Consider the following 17,658-nt stretch of genomic DNA (forward strand, 5'->3'; position numbering starts at 1 on the left):
TGTCATCACTGTGCAAATGAAGAGCCACTCATGTTCACCTGGTTAAAGTAGGAATAATAAAGTAGGAGGTGAGTTAAGAACCCAGGCCAGGAGGTGATTAACCGAAAGGTGTTTCTTTTATTTGGGGAGAACTCAGGAGATTTTCTTTAGGTATCAAATGCCTGAGGTTTCTTACATGCCAGGCAGTAAGAATTACAATCAGGTTAGAGGAACCTGAGCTTTTTGGTCTTAACTAGCACTGGTCATCTTTACCTAGTTTTTTTTTAAGCAAGGAGATCATTCTGATTAATGAACATGACCCAAACTCAACTGCTGACATCCCACAGAGGGAATAAAGTAGGAATAAGTGGTTAAAGTAGGAATAAGTGGTTAAAGTAGGAATAACTGAGGTGAGTTAAGAACCCAGGCCAGGAGGTGATAACTGGAAGGTGGTTTTTTTTATCTGGGGAGAACTCAGGAGATTTTCTTTAGGTATCAAATGCCTGAGGTTTCTTACATGCCAGGCAGTAAGAATTACAGTCAGAGTAACCTGAGCTGTTTAGTCTTAACTAGCACTGGTCATCTTTAACTAGATTTTTTTTTAAGCAAGGGGATCATTCTGATTAATGAACATGACCCAAACTCAACTGCTGACACCCCATAGAGGGAGCAGAGGCTCCCTGACAAGCTGCCCCATCCCTGTGGTTAATATTTGTAATATTATTTGAAACCAGGTAAATAATAGTGGTAAAATTGTCACCTCCCCCTCAGGAGACAGGAGGGAGGGAGTGTCTCTCACACGAGGAAGATGTCTTCAAAGAAAAGGTTCTTTGTGTGTGAGCAGGAGTCCTAAGTAGGGGCTGAAAGCTGGAGCCAGCTGGATAGTAACAGGATTTTCTCTCCCTGCTCTTGTGCTGTTCTCAGGGTGAACACTTTGGAACCACTGAAGCCACAGAAGCTTTTTTTGCAATGACCAGATTATTTCAGTCTAATGATGTGAGTACCTGGTGGCTGCCACTTGCTGCCTCCCTGGATTTGTCTGGATTTGCAGTAATTACAAAACAGTTGGAATCCTGGGGTGTGGGAGGAGGGTGAGGCTCTGCACACAAACTCCTGCCTGAAGGCAACTGCTGATTGGGAAACAAATATCTGAGTAGTAACACATGGCTCCTTCTGCAGGTTGGTTTTGGGGGGTGGGTTGGGGTTTTTTTGGTGTAAAAAATGTGAGTCATGACAGAAAATCTGAATATACAAATCACTATAATTTAATGTCTGTTTCCTGCAAGTAATCTGCTTAAATAAATCAGAACTTAAAAGTCACCTGTAGATCAAATCCTGCAGTCCTTTAGAACTGGTCTGCATGGAATCAAGGCATTAGATCATCCTAAAAATATTGGGTTAAACTCTGGACTAATGTCAAGTCCTCCTTTGATCTCTTTTTTGCAGAGGGTGTAGGAACTGGGAGGGAGGGAGGGGTGTCCTTTAGGTGATGGATCTCCTTAATTTGTGTTAAAAATCACCTGGCCCTTGGAGTTTTTAGAGATTGGGCTGAGGCAGGCTGCACCAGTTTAAACTGTTTAAAAATGGAACAGAAAATTTGGCAGCAGAGTATTTGGCACCTTTCTCATATCCAGTTTTTAGAAAATAGGTTTTTTAATGTAAATACATAATTAGCTTTTAAAAAACTCAAGCCTCAGCAGTCTTGGCATATTTGTTTTTAACAATGACAAACAGATCAGAAAAAACTGTGCTTAAAGCTTTAACTGATCACATAGAGGCTTCTGCAGACAGATGTGCAGCACTTCTGTCATCATTAATATGTTGGGTTTTTGGTTTTTTTTTTGTCTTATCATGTTCCAAGCTGATTGTCTCTTTTTTCCCCCAATTTATTTGATAGCAAGGAGTAAGCCTTCCCAGGCTGTCAACCAAAATTTTCCATTCTTGTAACTTTGTATACAAGTGGGAAAGAGGGTGTTGTAGTTAAAGCTGGCTTAACTTTTTACATGAAATATTTCACTATTTGTTTGCTTTCACTTTGAAAACTTCTGGGAAGGGTTTGTTCATAATTCCCCCTGGGTGTAATGGTTTTCTGAATTCCCCTTTCCACAGCAAACCCTCAGGAGAATGTGTTACTTCACTATCAAAGAGATGGCCAACATTTCTGAGGATGTCATCATTGTCACAAGCAGGTAGTCACAAAACAAAACAATTATCCCAGCTCTGAAATGAGGAGCTGCAGCTCCAGGTGTTTGTTTTACCTGCTGTGATTGTCTGGAATTACACTTTAAAAACCATGCAGCAAGGGAAAGCAAATCATTCATGGTACAGAGTCACCAAATGGAATCTGGGTTTTTTTCCTCTTGTGTTGTTTCATGTTTCTAAAAACCCAGAAGCTTCCCTACAACTTCCCAACCAGTTGCTATTTTGTTTTCTTCGTTTTCTTTAATTAAATTGCTGCTGCTCCAGGGTTTTCTCAGTGTTTTACCTGTGGCTTCTTTTGCACTTTGCTGTCAGTGCTGTTAGGGGAAGAGCAAAGCTCAGTTCAGTCCCTCAGCTGAGCTCTCAGGTTTTTTTTCTACAGAACAGACATTGCAGTTGTTGAAAGAGCAAAAATGATCTGTGGCATGTGCTAAACCACTGCTCTATTTTAAATTTTTTTTAAAAAGCTGTGCAGCAAACTAAACTGCAATTATCTAACCCAAAATTTAATGTAGAAAGCTCAACAACACTAAGAAGGAGAAGGGCTGAGCTGACTAAACCAGTTCTGTGGCAAAGCAATATTATGGATTACACCTTGTGTAATGCTCTGTATTCCCACAGGATCTGATATTAATCATTTTCAAATAGCTAATTATTACAAAGTTGTTTCTAACTGATAACCAGAGCTTAGCAGCTGTGTGGTAGCAGCTGGAAGAACAGGTAAATGAGATGAGGAGATTGTCAGAAAAGGACCAAGACATCAAGATACTAAAAAGAACATTCACAGGGTGTTGTCTTTGGTTCTTTTAGTCTGACCAAAGACATGACAGGGAAGGAAGATGTGTACAGAGGCCCAGCCATCAGAGCACTCTGCAGGATCACTGATGTAAGTACCAATCACACCCTTGGAGAGGTCAGGAGTCTCTTTAAAATAGAAAAACAACTCTTTTTTTCCATGGTTTGTTCCTGTAATGGGACTGCTGTGTGAGGGAGGGCTGCTGAAGAGCTCTGTGAACACGAGGAGGGCAGGAGCTTGGGAGCTCTGGTTTCTGAGCTGAGGTTGCTTTGCTGTGGACTTTGTGTCACTGAACCTTCAGGAGGTGCTGCTCGTGGCTCCTTGCAGAACTTCAGAGTTGGTCATAGAATGTTTGGGATGGAAGGGAGGTGTGGAGATGCCCCAGTGCAACCCCCCTGCCCCAGCAGGATCCCCCAGGGCAGCCCACACAGGAACACATCCAGGGGGGTTTGGAAAGGCTCCAGAGAAGGAGACTCCACAACCTCTCTGGGCAGCCTGGGCCAGGGCTCCCTCAGCCTCACCCTCAACAAGTTTCTCCTGCTCATGCTGAGCTGGAACTTCCTCTCTTCTCCCTTCAACCCATTCTTCCTTGGCCTCTCCCTGGCCACCCCCAAAAAGAGATTGGCCCCTTCCTCTTGCCCCCCACCCCTCAGCTCTTGATGGACATTCAGCAGATCCCCTCTCAGCCTTCTCTTCTCCAGCCTCAACAGCCCCAGGCCTCTCACTCTTTCTTCCCAGCACAGATGCTCAAGTCCCTTCCTCACCCTCCCACCTCTCCCTTGGCCTCTCTCCAGTAGATCCCAGTCTCTCCTCAACTGGGGAGCCCCAAACTGGAGCCAGGATTCCAGCTCTGGTCTCCCCAGGGCAGAGCAGGAGGAGGAGGAGGAGGAGGAGAACCTCCCTGGATCTGCTGGACACACTTTTCCTGATGCCCCCAGGACACCATTGGCCCTCTTGGCCCCAAGGGCACATTGCTGACCCCTGGAGAATTCCCTGTCCCCCAGGACTCCAAGGGCTTTCTCCATGGAGCTGCTTCCCAGCAGGACACCCCCAGCTCTGTACTGGGGGTTGGGGTTATTCCTCCCCAGATGCAGAACTCCACACTTGGGCCTTCTTGAACTTCAGGAGGTTCCCCAGGCTCTCCAACCTGTCCAGATCCATGTTCTTCCTTCAACCCATTCTTCCTTGGCCTCTCCCTGGGCACCCCCAAAAAGAGATTGGCCCCTTCCTCTTGCCCCCCACCCCTCAGCTCTCCCTTAGTACCAAGGTTCTAAGGTGCTGGTACTGAGTACCCAAGGTACTGGTACCTAAGGACATCCCCTCATCTGTACTGCTGTTATTCCTTGTTGGTGTTATTCCTAGTCCAGGATTTTTTTTCTGAGGGTCTTTGGAACAGACTGAGCATATATTTTTGCTTTTATACTCTTTTTTTTTTTTTTTAATTATCAACACTTTTTCCCTCTCCCAGGGCACAATGTTACAAGCCATTGAGAGATACATGAAGCAAGCCATCGTGGACAAAGTCCCCAGTGTCTCTAGTTCTGCACTGGTGTCTTCCTTAGTAAGTAAATTAGTAAATTATTAGTTAATTAGTGTAAATCTCTGCTTTGGGTTGTGGCTGGGAGAGCTCCTTTGCTGCACGTGTAGCTCTGGCCTTTGTTTTGTTCTTTCTTCATCTCTTTTTCCATTCTGATGTTAACTCTTCATCTCCAAGGTGGAAAATAGATAAAATTAGTAACAAAAATAGGAGTTTCCTTTGGCTTAAGTAGATTTCTCTTATCAAACTTGTTAAGCAAGAGAGTGTTAAGGAAGAGTCCATCAACTGGAATAAGTTCAGGTGCAAAGTGCTTGGTCTGCAGTTAGTGTAGAACATGAATTTCTCTGGGGAGGGGCTCAGAGAAATTAATTAATTAAACCCCTTTAAAAAGTCAGGGCCACTGATGGTTGGGAAAGTTGAGAAGGAAGAGGTTCCACCCCTTGAGCTGTGGAAGCAGCCTGCAAATCCCAAACCCCTGAGATTGCTGCCCTGGTAAGACTGAAATTCAAGACTTTTTTTAGCTAAATGCAATCTGAGGGCAAGGTGAAGAAGAAGTTCACTGTTTTTCTCTCCTTTTTTAGGGGAAGTGACTGGAAAAGATCTCATTAGGTCAGTATTTTTCTTAAAGAGAAGAATCCAGGTGAAAGCATTCTCTGAGACTGAGGTGTAAGAAATCCAGTGGGTTCTAGGTGCATAGGATAGAGACAAGTGGGACTGCTAAATCAAGAAGGCAGAGCAGGAGGCAGGAGGTGGTGTAGAGCTTTAGGGTGACAAAAAAATGGGTGAATTGTCCTCAAATTGTTTTCTGTCCTCTTTGAACATCTGCAAAACCTCCCTGAGGGACCTTTCCCACCACATCCATACAAACCATGTGTTGGGGAGTTCCTCTTTGTTACCTCTGCTTTTCCAGGCAAAGCCCTAAATTGTCTGGGAGTCTTTAAACTTAAAAACTGAAAACAGGGATTTCTCTGGGCTCCTGGTTTGGCTGCAATCCCAACTTTTTTGGCTTTTTCCAGCACATGATGAAGATCAGTTACGACGTGGTCAAACGTTGGATCAATGAAGCTCAGGAAGCAGGTTCTAGTGACAATGTCATGGTGCAGGTATGTGTCAGGGTGGCTGCTCCAGGAAGCTCTGAAAACATTTTAGGGTTTTAATGGTGTTCTGTGAATTCTTAAAATAACCTCAGAACAAGTAACTTGGTTCCCCTTTTTCCCTTCCTCTTTTTAAAAACAAGAATTGTGACTTCTAGGAAACGACTGGCTGAAAAAAATCATGCTTTTTCTCCATCATCCCTGATCCCCTTAATTAAGGGTCTTAATTAAGAGCTGGCTCTTCAGTGCAGTCCTCTGCCCTTTCCCTGCTCACCTGATAGCTGGGGTGCTGCTGGCTGTTTCACAGCAGTTGTTGCAGAAGAGCTTTGGATCTGGAGTTTTCAAACAGCATCAGAAATCACCTCCTTGCCTCCCAGAACACCAGCAGCTCTTGTCTGGGCCTGTCAGAAAATTTGCCAGTTGCTACAGAGATCAGAATATCAGTGAAATATGGGTAAGAGCAAAATTTTCCCCAAATAATCTGAAGAGCCATGGAAATGAAAATATTCTGCATGTTCAGTCAGTGTTACAGACTCAAGGGTGAGAAACAACTCTGGAAATCCAGCTTTGCTCCTGCCCCTGTAGCAGCTTTGTGAAGCCTTGCTATGAATCAATCTCACAGGAAAATAACCCAAACCCCAAAACATCTTGGCAGGCAGCAAGAAATGTTCCTTTGTGCTTTTAACCATCAACACCTCAAGGATTTTTGTGAGGTCAGCTGTTACTTAGCAGGCCTGGCTGTCAGGTGCACTGGAAATGCAAACACAGCTGTGCAGTGTAATTTAATATCCTGAAGCCTTTTAAAAATCAGACATTTAATGGGAAGAAAAGGGAGTAAACTCACTTTATGGCTCTTTTAATCCTCAGCAGTGCATTAGGTGGATGGGAAAAGGTGGTGGATCTTGTGGTGGATGGGAAAAGGGCAGGAAACACTGCAGATCTTTGTAACTTGTCAGGAAATTCAGATCCTTGGAGGTCTGAAGGGTTTTCTGCTAGGATGAGATGAGCCTCTAACCTCTTAGAGCCTGCCCTTTCCAGCTTGTGTGGGTGCAGCACTGTCAGGGTTTAACACTGCCCTGGCAATGAAACCAAATAATAGATTCTCTCTATTAATCCCTCTCCCCTCCCTGATAAAGAAAGGAGAGAGAATAAGGGAGAGAGACTGATGGGTTGGGAACTAAACTACACAGCTTGAATGGAACAGGAATGAGAAATAGGAAAAATGACTAAATCTCTACAAATCTACAGGAAAATTGATCCCAGGTTCCTCCCCCCTTTCCCCCAAGAACTCTCCCATCCCCACTGAGGCTGCAGGGCAGCCCTGGGAAAGTCCAGGCTGGAATCCTGGGCTCAGGAGCAGTTGGGAGCTGGAGGCAGGAACACAGAGATTCAGGCTGGGATGGATCAGGAGCAGAGGCAGAGGAAGGGATGGAATCCTCCCAGGATGCTGAAGCAAAGAGGGAGAGGGGAAGAAGGGGAAGCAGGAAGGGCTTTGAGCCTGGGGATCCCTCCAATTTCTCCTGAGGATGAGGTGGATGGGATGGAATCCTCTGTTTGGTCAATTCTGGTCATTTCTCTTGTCTGTTCCTCCCCACAGGAGGGTTTCAGGTGGGACCTCTTGACTCCTTTTCTCCTTTTGGAGGGCAAAATGTTCCTCAGAGCTGAGCAGTGTCCTTGGCTCTGCAGCCCATTCTCCAGCAGTAACTATAACCATGGAGTGGGCTCAGTCCCAGCAGCAGCCACTGCCTGAGAAACTTGCTGTGAATTTCAGCAAGTGCAGCTCCTGACAAGAGACTGAGCTGAAAGCAAAAGCACAAGACAGAAAATCCCCTTTCTCCTGGCCCAAACCAGGACAAGCACCCACACAGCTCCATTTCTCACCTCACAGTACCACGCCCTGGGGCTCCTCTACCACCTCCGCAAAAACGACCGCCTGGCAGTGTCCAAGATGTTGAACAAATTCACCAAATCTGGCCTCAAATCCCAGTTTGCCTACTGCATGCTGATCCGGATTGCCAGCAAACTCCTGAGGGAATCTGAGGAGGGGTGAGTAAGAGGCAGCAGGTGAATTACAAAGCTCGTTGCAGCCTGAGTAGCTAAAAAATTTGTCTGTTTTGGGAGGTTTTTTGATTTATTTTTTTAAGTTTGTGGAATTGTATATAGATAGAATTGTTAAAAATAAAACAGGCAGAATGCCAGACTGAGGGTGAGTATGTGTGGCAGTTGTGGGATTTGTTTTGTATTTTTATTATTTACACAGAATCACAGAATGTCAGATTGGGAAGGGACCTCCTGGATCAGCTGCTCCAACCCTTCTCATGTTATTGTTGAGCTGAGATGTCCCAGCACCCACTGAGCTGAGGCTTCAAACTTCCCAAAGTGGGGGAATCCACCCTGGGAGACCATTCCAATGTCTGACTGGCCTCAGAGTGGAAAATTTTTATTTTTGTGTCCAATTGGAATCTCCCCAGGAGCACCTTGTGCCCATTGCCCCTTGTCCATGGGATTCCTTGTACACAGGGAGTCTCCATCTCCTTTGGAGCCCCCTTGGAGCACTGGAACATCAGAATTAGGTCTGCCCTGAGCCTTCTGCAGCAGTAGTGGATCAAGGGTTGGACTTGATGATCTCTGAGGTCCCTTCCAACCCAGCCAATTCTGTGATTCTATGATTCTCTTCCCAAGGCTGAACAGATGCAGTTTTCTCAGCCTCTCCTCACATGGTGGGTGCCCCAGTCCTCTGATCATCCTCATGGCTCTTTTATGGACTTTCTCCAGTCTGTATTTTGTTCAGGAGAAACTGGGATCTACTGGAGAGAGGCCAAGGGAGAGGTGGGAGGGTGAGGAAGGGACTTGAGCATCTGTGCTGGGAAGAAAGAGTGAGAGGCCTGGGGCTGTTGAGGCTGGAGAAGAGAAGGCTGAGAGGGGATCTGCTGAATGTCCATCAAGAGCTGAGGGGTGGGGGGCAAGAGGAAGGGGCCAATCTCTTTTTGGGGGTGGCCAGGGAGAGGCCAAGGAAGAATGGGTTGAAGGGAGAAGAGAGGAAGTTCCAGCTCAGCATGAGCAGGAGAAACTTGTTGAGGGTGAGGCTGAGGGAGCCCTGGCCCAGGCTGCCCAGAGAGGTTGTGGAGTCTCCTTCTCTGGAGCCTTTCCAAACCCCCCTGGATGTGTTCCTGTGTGGGCTGCCCTGGGGGATCCTGCTGGGGCAGGGGGGTTGCACTGGGGCATCTCCACACCTCCCTTCCCACCCCTGACATTCCATGATTCTGTGATTCCATTTGGCACCTCAGCACCAAAACTGAGCTGAGAGCAGGATTAAACCTGCAGAATCATCTCTGGAGGGTGTTTGTAGTTTTATATCATTGCATTTCAAATGCAGTGAGGATCTCCCTGTATCCTGGGGATAAAACCAAAAGGATCTCACTTTTTCTGCTCTGTCAGGAGCAGGGATGGGTTTAGTTACTTGAGAAATAACAGAGTATTAATTTCTGTAGTGCAGCTGTTGGAGCTTGAAGCAGATGATGTAAAGATGAACAGAATATCAGTAAACAGGAAGTTTAGAACCTCTCTTGAGTGCATGTTTGGACATAATTCAGTATTTTGCTGTGAAATGTCTCCTGCTGGTAGGCATGAGAGTCACCTCTTTGACTTCATTGAGAGCTGCCTGAGGAATAAGCACGAAATGGTGATTTATGAAGCTGCTTCTGCAATCATCCATCTCCCAAACTGCACAGCCAGGGAGCTGGCACCTGCTGTTTCAGGTTGGTTCTAGGATCTTGTCCCCAATTTTTCAGCTTGTCCCACTGTTGGAGCTTGAAAGCAAGGGCAGTAAAGCACATCAGAGGCAGTAAGCATGACAAAAATACTGGAGCCAACACCTAAACTTTGGATTTTCCCACTTTTCTGATTCTCCCCACTTGGGAGGGCTTTGGGGTGAGAAGCAGCTTGATCCTTTTTCATCCAAAGCTTTGGACAAAGGGGAAGATCCTTGTTTTCTCCCAGCTGCAGGGAAGTGGGGTGGGAGAGAAGATAAAGAACCTGGTAGCACAGCTGTGCCACAGGTGACTGCACAAACCTCCTCTTACTGATAGAGGATGAAAACCAGGAGTTTATTTTTAACTTCCTGCTGAAAGCTGGTGATAAATTACGAATACAGCTGCAGGAACATTCAGAGTCAGAGACTTTCCACTCTTTCTCTGAAACAAACCAAGTCTGTTTTTCCCCTGGGGTGAATCTTCACTGAAATCTTTGCACCTCTCAGTATCAAAAGTGTTGACACAAAGGAGTTTCCCTTTCCTCACCTGCTGTGGTCAGGAGTTCTCTCACCTCCTGCTCCCAAGGCATTACTGGTGCCCAGGGTTGTAGTCCTGGGAGCCAGTTTATTTTTTGTTAAACACTCTCTATTCTGTACCATTTTGTTGTGAGTTATTTCTCTTGGTAATTTTTGTTGTTGTTGTTCTCATTTCCAGTGCTGCAGCTCTTCTGTAGTTCTCCCAAACCTGTCCTGAGATACGCGGCTGTACGGACCCTCAATAAAGTGAGTGCTTCCCAAACCCCAACCAAATGGAAACCCCTTCAGCACCAGAGGCAGCGAGAGCTCAGTGCCTGATGGATTGCCAGGAAGCTGGACAGGAGCCAGCAGTGTGCCCAGGTGGCCAAGAAGGCCAATGGCATCCTGGGCTGGCTCAGGAACAGCGTGGCCAGCAGGTCCAGGGAAGGGATTCTGCCCCTGTGCTCAGCTCTGGGGAGGCCACAGCTTGAGTCCTGTGTCCAGTTCTGGGCCCCTCAGCTCAGGAAGGAGATTGAGGTGCTGGAGCAGGTCCAAAGGAGGCAACTGGGCTGGGGAAGGGATCCAGCACAGATCCTGTGAGGAGAGGCTGAGGGAGCTGGGGGTGTTGAGGCTGGAGAAGAGGAGGCTCAGGGGAGACCTCATCACTCTCTCCAACTCCCTGAAAGGAGGTTGGAGCCAGGGGGGGGTTGGGCTCTTTTCCCAGGCAACTCTCAGCAAGACAAGAGGGCACAAGAGGTCTCAAGTTGTGCCAGGGGAGGTTTAGGTTGGACATTAGAAAGAATTTCTTTCTGGAGAGGGTGATCAGCCATTGGAATGGGCTGCCCAGGGAAGGGGTGGATTCTCCATCCCTGGAGATATTTCCAAAGAGCCTGGATGTGGCACTCAGTGCCATGGGCTGGGAACTGCAGTGGGAGTGGATCAAGGGTTGGACTTGATGATCTCTGAGGTCCCTTCCAACCCAGCCAGTCTATGATTCTATGATAATTCCCTCCAGCAGAGTGACTGCTCTTGTCATTATTGTGTTTGGAACTATTCCATGCTGGAGAATTGGCTTTTCCATATCCTGGTGTGACACAAATCTTTTCCATGTTCAAGCTCTGTTTGCTCATTTCTGGGCCACGGGGCTGTAACAAGCTACAGTTGGAGAACTCCTGAGCTCCCAGCTAGAAGGAAACAGTCTCAGATATTTAATACTGCAAAAAGAGCAAATAGGATGTGTGAGAAGGAATTAACCTTCTGATTTTGAAGCCTGAAGCAGTTTGTGACTGTCAAACCCATGAGCTGTAGCTTAAAGTTCCTTTGAAACTCTGAAAGAAAAGAGCCTGAGGGTTGATTGAGTCCTCTCAGCAGTCATGTGGTGTAGGTTTAGTCACAATTCTGTGGAACACAGCAGTGCTTGAAAAGATAAAGAAAGGTCTTGAGTTCTTGCCATGTTGAAAGGTTTGAGTTGCAGGATGTTCCTAGAGGGCTGAGGTGGGAAGGGAGCTCAGAGCTCATCTCCTCCAAGCTCCATGCCCAGGGACACCTCTCACCCAGCCCAGGTTGCTCCAAGCCTCATCCAACCTGGCCTTGAACACCTCCAGGGAGGGGGCAGCCACAACTTCTCTGGGCAATCTGTTCCAGAGTCTCAGCACCCTCCTCCTGAAGAACTTCTTCCTAAGCTCCAGGCTGAACCTCTTCTCCTGCACTTTCAAACCATTTCCCCTTCTCCTAGCACTGGACACTCTTCTGAAAAGTCCCTCTGCAGCCTTCCTGGAGGTTCCCTTCAGGGATTGGGGGGCAGCTCTAAGGTCCCCCTGGAGTCTCAACACTCCCAGCTCCTCAGCCTCTCCTCATGGCAGAGCTGCTCCAGCCCCTGGATCATCTTTGTGGCCTCCTCTGGACTCATCCCAACAGATCCATGTCCTTCTTCTGCTGGGGACACCAGACCTGGAGGCAGGATTGGAGCTGGGGGTCTCCCAAGAGCAGAGCAGAGGCTGGGAATCCCCTCTCCTGATCTGCTGGCCCTGCTCCTCTGGATGCATCCCAGGACAGGGTTGGATTTCTGAGCTCCAGGAGCACACTGCTGGCTCACGTTGAGCTTCTCACCAACCAACACCCCCAAATCCTCCTCTCCTGGGCTGCTCTCAACCCTCTCTGTACCCAGCTTGGCCATGCTGAGGAGTTACAAGATGCTTTCAGTAGGAGGAGCAGAAAAAAGGAGATGGTTTGGAGGAGCAGCTGTGAAATTAAACCCCAGCAGCTGCAGTCCTGGTGCTGTTGGGCTTTGAAGAGCTCTGAGGTCCCTCTGGAGTCTTCTCCATGCAGAATAATCCCAGTTTCTCCTCATGGCAGAGCTGCTCCAGCCCCTGGATCATCTTTGTGGCCTCCTCTGGACTCATCCCAACAGATCCATGTCCTCCTTTTGCTGGGAACCCCAGACCTGGATGCAGGATTGGAGCTGGAGGTCCCACAAGAGAATAGTAGAGGGGGAGAATCCCCTCTCCTGATCTTGCCACGCTTTTCTTGCTTCCTCCCAGGACAGGGTTGGATTTCTGAGCTCCAGAGCACCCAGCCAGCTTGTGTTAATGATTTGGATTCTAATTGGGCTTCGTGTTCTTCCAGGTGGCCATGAAGCACCCATCTGCAGTCACTGCCTGCAACCTGGACCTGGAGAACCTCATCACCGACTCCAACCGCAGCATCGCCACCTTGGCCATCACCACCCTGCTGAAGACAGGCAGTGAGAGCAGTGTGGACAGGCTCATGAAACAGATCTCTTCCTTCGTCTCAGAAATATCAGATGAGTTTAAGGTGTGGCAGTGGAGGCCTCTGCTCTTGCCAGCTGCAGGTTTTTCTCCCATTCTTGTTTTTGGGAAGTTTTTTTTCCCCCCTACTTGTTAAGCGTCACCTCAGTTTGATAACAGCAAAACCAGCTTCAAATTTAGAAGGTTTAATCCTGTTTTTCAGCTTCAAATATCCTGTGTTGTTTCTTCCCACCACTCCAAGAAAGGATAAAAGTGTTTTGCTGAATTTCTGGCTGCCCTTTTTGGAGAGGAAAGGAGATTTGAAGTGTTCTGCTTGAGTCCATAGCACTTGAGTGTGGTATCTAGTTAGGAAGCAGTGGGAACTGTGAGTTTCTGCCTAATTTATCAGGTTTAGTCACTGTGAACTCAGGTAAGAGCTTGGTTCAGGATGGTACCTGAACCTTTTTACACCATGGAGTTGCCTTGAAAGCATCAAATCATTTTCCACTAGTGTGATCTTAACTTGTTTTTATGAGAAAAGGAAGTAAGTATTAGACAAGTTGAAACTGTAAAGAGTTTAAATGGCAAAATGTAATCAGTTAAGTCAGAATTAGCACAGGATCATCACTGGGCTGGGGAAATTCATTTGGAATTCATACAGTCCATCCTAATTAGAGTCCCTCTAGCAGAGCTGGGTCTTGCAGCACAGGGTTCTTACCAGATGCTGAGAGTTCACCACCTGAGTTCATCTTTCTCATGCACAAAGTTAACATGTAAAGGGGACAAATTGAGACAATAACCCTGTATTTTTCATAGAAAAATAAATGTTTGTGACTCATATCCTTCTCTGTTGTTCTGCAGGTGGTGGTGGTCCAGGCTATCAGTGCTTTGTGCCAGAAATACCCTCGGAAGCACAGTGTGATGATGACCTTCCTCTCCAACATGCTCAGGGATGATGTATGTCTGAAAATCTCTTTGTGTACTTCCTGACTGAGAGCTCTGATAGATGATAGGAGGGGTCTCTTTTTTTCACTGGTTACAAAGCAATGATGAGGTTGGAAGGGACCTTAAAGAGGTTCAAACCCTCCCCCCCTGCATGGGCAGGGACACCTCCCTCCAGCCCAGGGGGCTCCAGGCCCCATCCAACCTGACCTGAGACACTGCCAGGGATCAGTGGGGCAGCCACAGCTTCTGGGGGCAACCTGGGCACCCAGGGGCTCAGCACCCTCACCCCAAACAATTTCTCCCTCCCTCCCTGCCCAAGAAAGAGAATCCTGGAATGGTTTGGGTTGGAAGAGAACTGAAAGCTCAGCTCATTCCAACCCCCCTGCCATGGGCAGGGACACCTCCCTCCCAGATTGCTCCAAGCCCCATCCAACCTGGCTTTGAACACTGCCAGGGATGGGGCAGAGACTCTTTTCCTGGGCAACCTGGTTCTAAAGCTCAGCACCCTCACCCCAAACAATTTCTTCCTTCCTCCCTCCCTCCCTGCCCAAGATCTCCTCTCCATCTCCCCTCTCCCAGCTGGAAACCCTTCCCCCTCGGAGGGTCCCATCCCTCCAGGCCCTTGTCCCAAGTCCCTCCCCAGCTTTCCTGGAGCCCCTTCAGGCACTGGAAGGTGCTCTAAGGTCTCCCCATGGGATCCTTCTCTTCTCCAGCCTCAACACCCCCAACTCTCTCAGCCTGGCTCCAGAGCAGAGCTGCTCCAGCCCTCCCAGCAGCTCCAGGGCCTCCTCTGCACTGGCTCCACCAGCTCCGTGTCCTTCTGCTGCTGGGGACCCCAGAGCTGGACACAGCTTTACCCCAGGGGGGGCTCCCCAGAGCCCAGCAGAGGGGGACAAATTACCTGGGTCTCATGGGTCAGACCTGTAGGGAATGTCCTGATGAATTTGGGGGTGATCCATCAAAACCTGATGCTCAGGTGATGTGTCAGGAGGACCTGGGGACCTCCTGGTAGATCATCCAACACACTTTCTTTCTTTTCTCTTTGTGCACTTCTTTTTTTTTTTTTTCCCCAATGAAAAGAGGTAATTGAAGCATGAGGGGAACTGAGCAGTGCTGTGGCTGAGCTCTGCCTGCCAGGGGTCACTGTCCTTGATTTTCCTTTCCCAGGGTGGCTTTGAGTACAAGAGAGCCATTGTGGATTGTATCATCAGCATCATTGAGGAGAACCCTGAGAGCAAGGAGTCAGGCTTGGCTCACCTCTGCGAGTTCATTGAGGACTGTGAGCACACTGTCCTGGCCACAAAGATCCTCCACCTCCTGGGGAAAGAGGGGCCCAGGACCCCATCCCCCTCCAAGTACATTCGTTTCATCTTCAACAGAGTGGTGCTGGAGAATGAGGCTGTCAGGGCTGGTAAGTTCAGCTCAAACTTTTGACCTTTTCTTCTCTCAGTTCTGCTGGAAATCTCAGGGTAGAAGCTGAGTTGTGAGGGTGGGAGGCACTGGGTGCTCTGCAGGCACTGTGAGGAGCTGTGACTCAGCTCTGATGTTGTCCTGAAGTGGGATTAAACTCATAGCACCTCAGCATCAGCATTTGCTCCTCCTGCTTTGCACAGCATAAGGAATCATAGCACAGAATCATGGAATGGGTTGGGAGAGACCTTAAAGCTCATCCAGTCCCAACCCCCTGCATGGGCAGGGACACCTCCCACCAGCCCAGGGGGCTCCAAGCCCCATCCAACCTGACCTGAGACACTGCCAGGGATGGGGCAGCCACAGCTTCTGGGGGCAACCTGGGCACCCAGGGGCTCAGCACCCTCACCCCAAACAATTTCTCCTTCCCTCCCTCCCCAAGAAACAGAATCCTGGAATGGTTTGGGTTGGAAGAGAACTGAAAGCTCAGCTCATTCCAACCCCCCTGCCATGGGCAGGGACACCTCCCTCCCAGATTGCTCCAAGCCCCATCCAACCTGGCTTTGAACACTGCCAGGGATGGGGCAGAGACTCTTTTCCTGGGCAACCTGGTTCTAAAGCTCAGCACCCTCACCCCAAACAATTTCTCCCTCCCTCCCTCCCTCCCTGCCCAAGATCTCCTCTCCATCTCCCCTCTCCCAGCTGGAAACCCTTCCCCCTCGGAGGGTCCCATCCCTCCAGGCCCTTGTCCCAAGTCCCTCCCCAGCTTTCCTGGAGCCCCTCCAGGCACTGGAAGGTGCTCTAAGGTCTCCCCATGGGATCCTTCTCTTCTCCAGCCTCAACACCCCCAACTCTCTCAGCCTGGCTCCAGAGCAGAGCTGCTCCAGCCCTCCCAGCAGCTCCAGGGCCTCCTCTGCACTGGCTCCAACAGCTCCGTGTCCTTCTGCTGCTGGGGACCCCAGAGCTGGACACAGCTTTACCCCAGGGGGGGCTCCCCAAAGCCCAGCAGAGGGGGACAATCCCCTCCCTGGCCCTGCTGCTCACACTGCTGGGGATGCAGCCCAGGACATGGGGGGTTTGATGCCTCTCTTGAGCTTCTCCTCACCCCACACCCCCAAGTCCTTCTCCTCAGGGCTGCTCTCCACCCATTCTCCACCCAGCCTGGATTCCTGCTGGGAATTGCCCTGATCCAGGTGCAGGACCTGTCTTTTGGTCTTACCAAGTTTCATGAGCTTGGCATTAGCTCCTAGTCCTTTGGAATAATCCCCAAAGTCAGGAGGTGGTGGATTCCACATCCCTGCAGGTGTTCAGAAAATGTGTGGCTGTGGCACTTTAGGACATGGTTAAGTTGGTGTGGTGGTGTTGGGCTGATGGTTGAACTCATTGGTGTTCACAGAAATGACAAGAGTGTTAGGATTGGAAGTGACCTGGAGAGGTGTCTTTCCAACCTTAATCATCTTATGACTCTTGAAAATGTCTTTGCATGTATCTTGAGCACCTCTTGACATCTCTGTGTTTGTTTTCTCCAGCTGCTGTAAGTGCACTGGCCAAGTTTGGTGCCCAGAATGAGAGTCTTCTTCCCAGCATTTTGGTGCTTTTGCAGAGGTGAGTGGTTATCCCAGAACCACAGAGTGTTTGGGGTGGGAAGGGAGGTGTGGAGATGCCCCAGTGCAACCCCCCTGCCCCAGCAGGATCCCCCAGGGCAGCCCACACAGAACACATCCAGGGGGGTTTGGAAAGGCTCCAGAGAAGGAGACTCCACAACCTCTCTGGGCAGCCTGGGCCAGGGCTCCCTCAGCCTCACCCTCAACAAGTTTCTCCTGCTCATGCTGAGCTGGAACTTCCTCTCTTCTCCCTTCAACCCATTCTTCCTTGGCCTCTCCCTGGCCACCCCCAAAAAGAGATTGGCCCCTTCCTCTTGCCCCCCACCCCTCAGCTCTTGATGGACATTCAGCAGATCCCCTCTCAGCCTTCTCTTCTCCAGCCTCAACAGCCCCAGGCCTCTCACTCTTTCTTCCCAGCACAGATGCTCAAGTCCCTTCCTCACCCTCCCACCTCTCCCTTGGCCTCTCTCCAGTAGATCCCAGTCTCTCCTCAACTGGGGAGCCCCAAACTGGAGCCAGGATTCCAGCTCTGGTCTCCCCAGGGCAGAGCAGAGCAGAGGAGGAGGAGGAGGAGGAGGAGGAGAACCTCCTGGATCTGCTGGACACACTTTTCCTGATGCCCCCAGGACACCATTGGCCCTCTTGGCCCCAAGGGCACATTGCTGACCCCTGGAGAATTCCCTGTCCCCCAGGACTCCAAGGGCTTTCTCCATGGAGCTGCTTCCCAGCAGGTCACCTCAGGACCTGTACTGGTGCATTTCAGGACTCTCCCCTATTCTTGTTGAACCTCATGAGGTCCTTCTGGGCCCAGCTCTCCAGTCTGTCCAAATCTTGCTGAATGGTTGCAGAGCCTTCAGGTCAATCAGCCAGACCTCCCAATTTTCTAAATAATCATCTTGCTGAGAAGAACTGTCCCTTCATCAGGGTCCCTGATAAAGATGTTGGACCCAGCACAGGTCCCTGGAGTAATTCCAGGTCTCCAGCTGGGCTCTGCACCCCTCTCTGGGCAACGTGCACCTTGTTCTTAATCCATCTCACTGTCCATCCTCTTATCCCACATTCCCTGAGCTTGCTCATGAG

The 17,658-nt window shown here is 49.1% G+C and overlaps 1 protein-coding gene across 2 annotated transcripts in view; it reads left to right on the forward strand.

Annotated features, from left to right (window-relative positions):
- Positions 1–17,658, forward strand: part of COPG2 (COPI coat complex subunit gamma 2) — a 36,576-nt gene that overhangs the window by 4,053 nt on the left and 14,865 nt on the right. The window contains exons 4-15 of one of the 2 annotated variants that reach the window (XM_071734250.1): positions 904–975; positions 2,089–2,168; positions 2,989–3,064; positions 4,443–4,535; positions 5,528–5,614; positions 7,494–7,651; positions 9,230–9,363; positions 10,072–10,139; positions 12,498–12,686; positions 13,481–13,576; positions 14,732–14,975; positions 16,504–16,579. In XM_071734250.1, the coding sequence (XP_071590351.1) occupies positions 904–975; positions 2,089–2,168; positions 2,989–3,064; positions 4,443–4,535; positions 5,528–5,614; positions 7,494–7,651; positions 9,230–9,363; positions 10,072–10,139; positions 12,498–12,686; positions 13,481–13,576; positions 14,732–14,975; positions 16,504–16,579 (1,373 nt within the window). Of the gene's footprint in view, positions 1–903; positions 976–2,088; positions 2,169–2,988; positions 3,065–4,442; positions 4,536–5,527; positions 5,615–7,456; positions 7,652–9,229; positions 9,364–10,071; positions 10,140–12,497; positions 12,687–13,480; positions 13,577–14,731; positions 14,976–16,503; positions 16,580–17,658 lie in introns of those variants that run through there. The other variant, XM_071734251.1, reaches the window with a different exon arrangement.

This window comes from Heliangelus exortis, chromosome 1 (genome assembly GCF_036169615.1).
Source record: "Heliangelus exortis chromosome 1, bHelExo1.hap1, whole genome shotgun sequence".
NCBI classification, from domain to species: Eukaryota; Metazoa; Chordata; class Aves; order Apodiformes; family Trochilidae; genus Heliangelus; species Heliangelus exortis.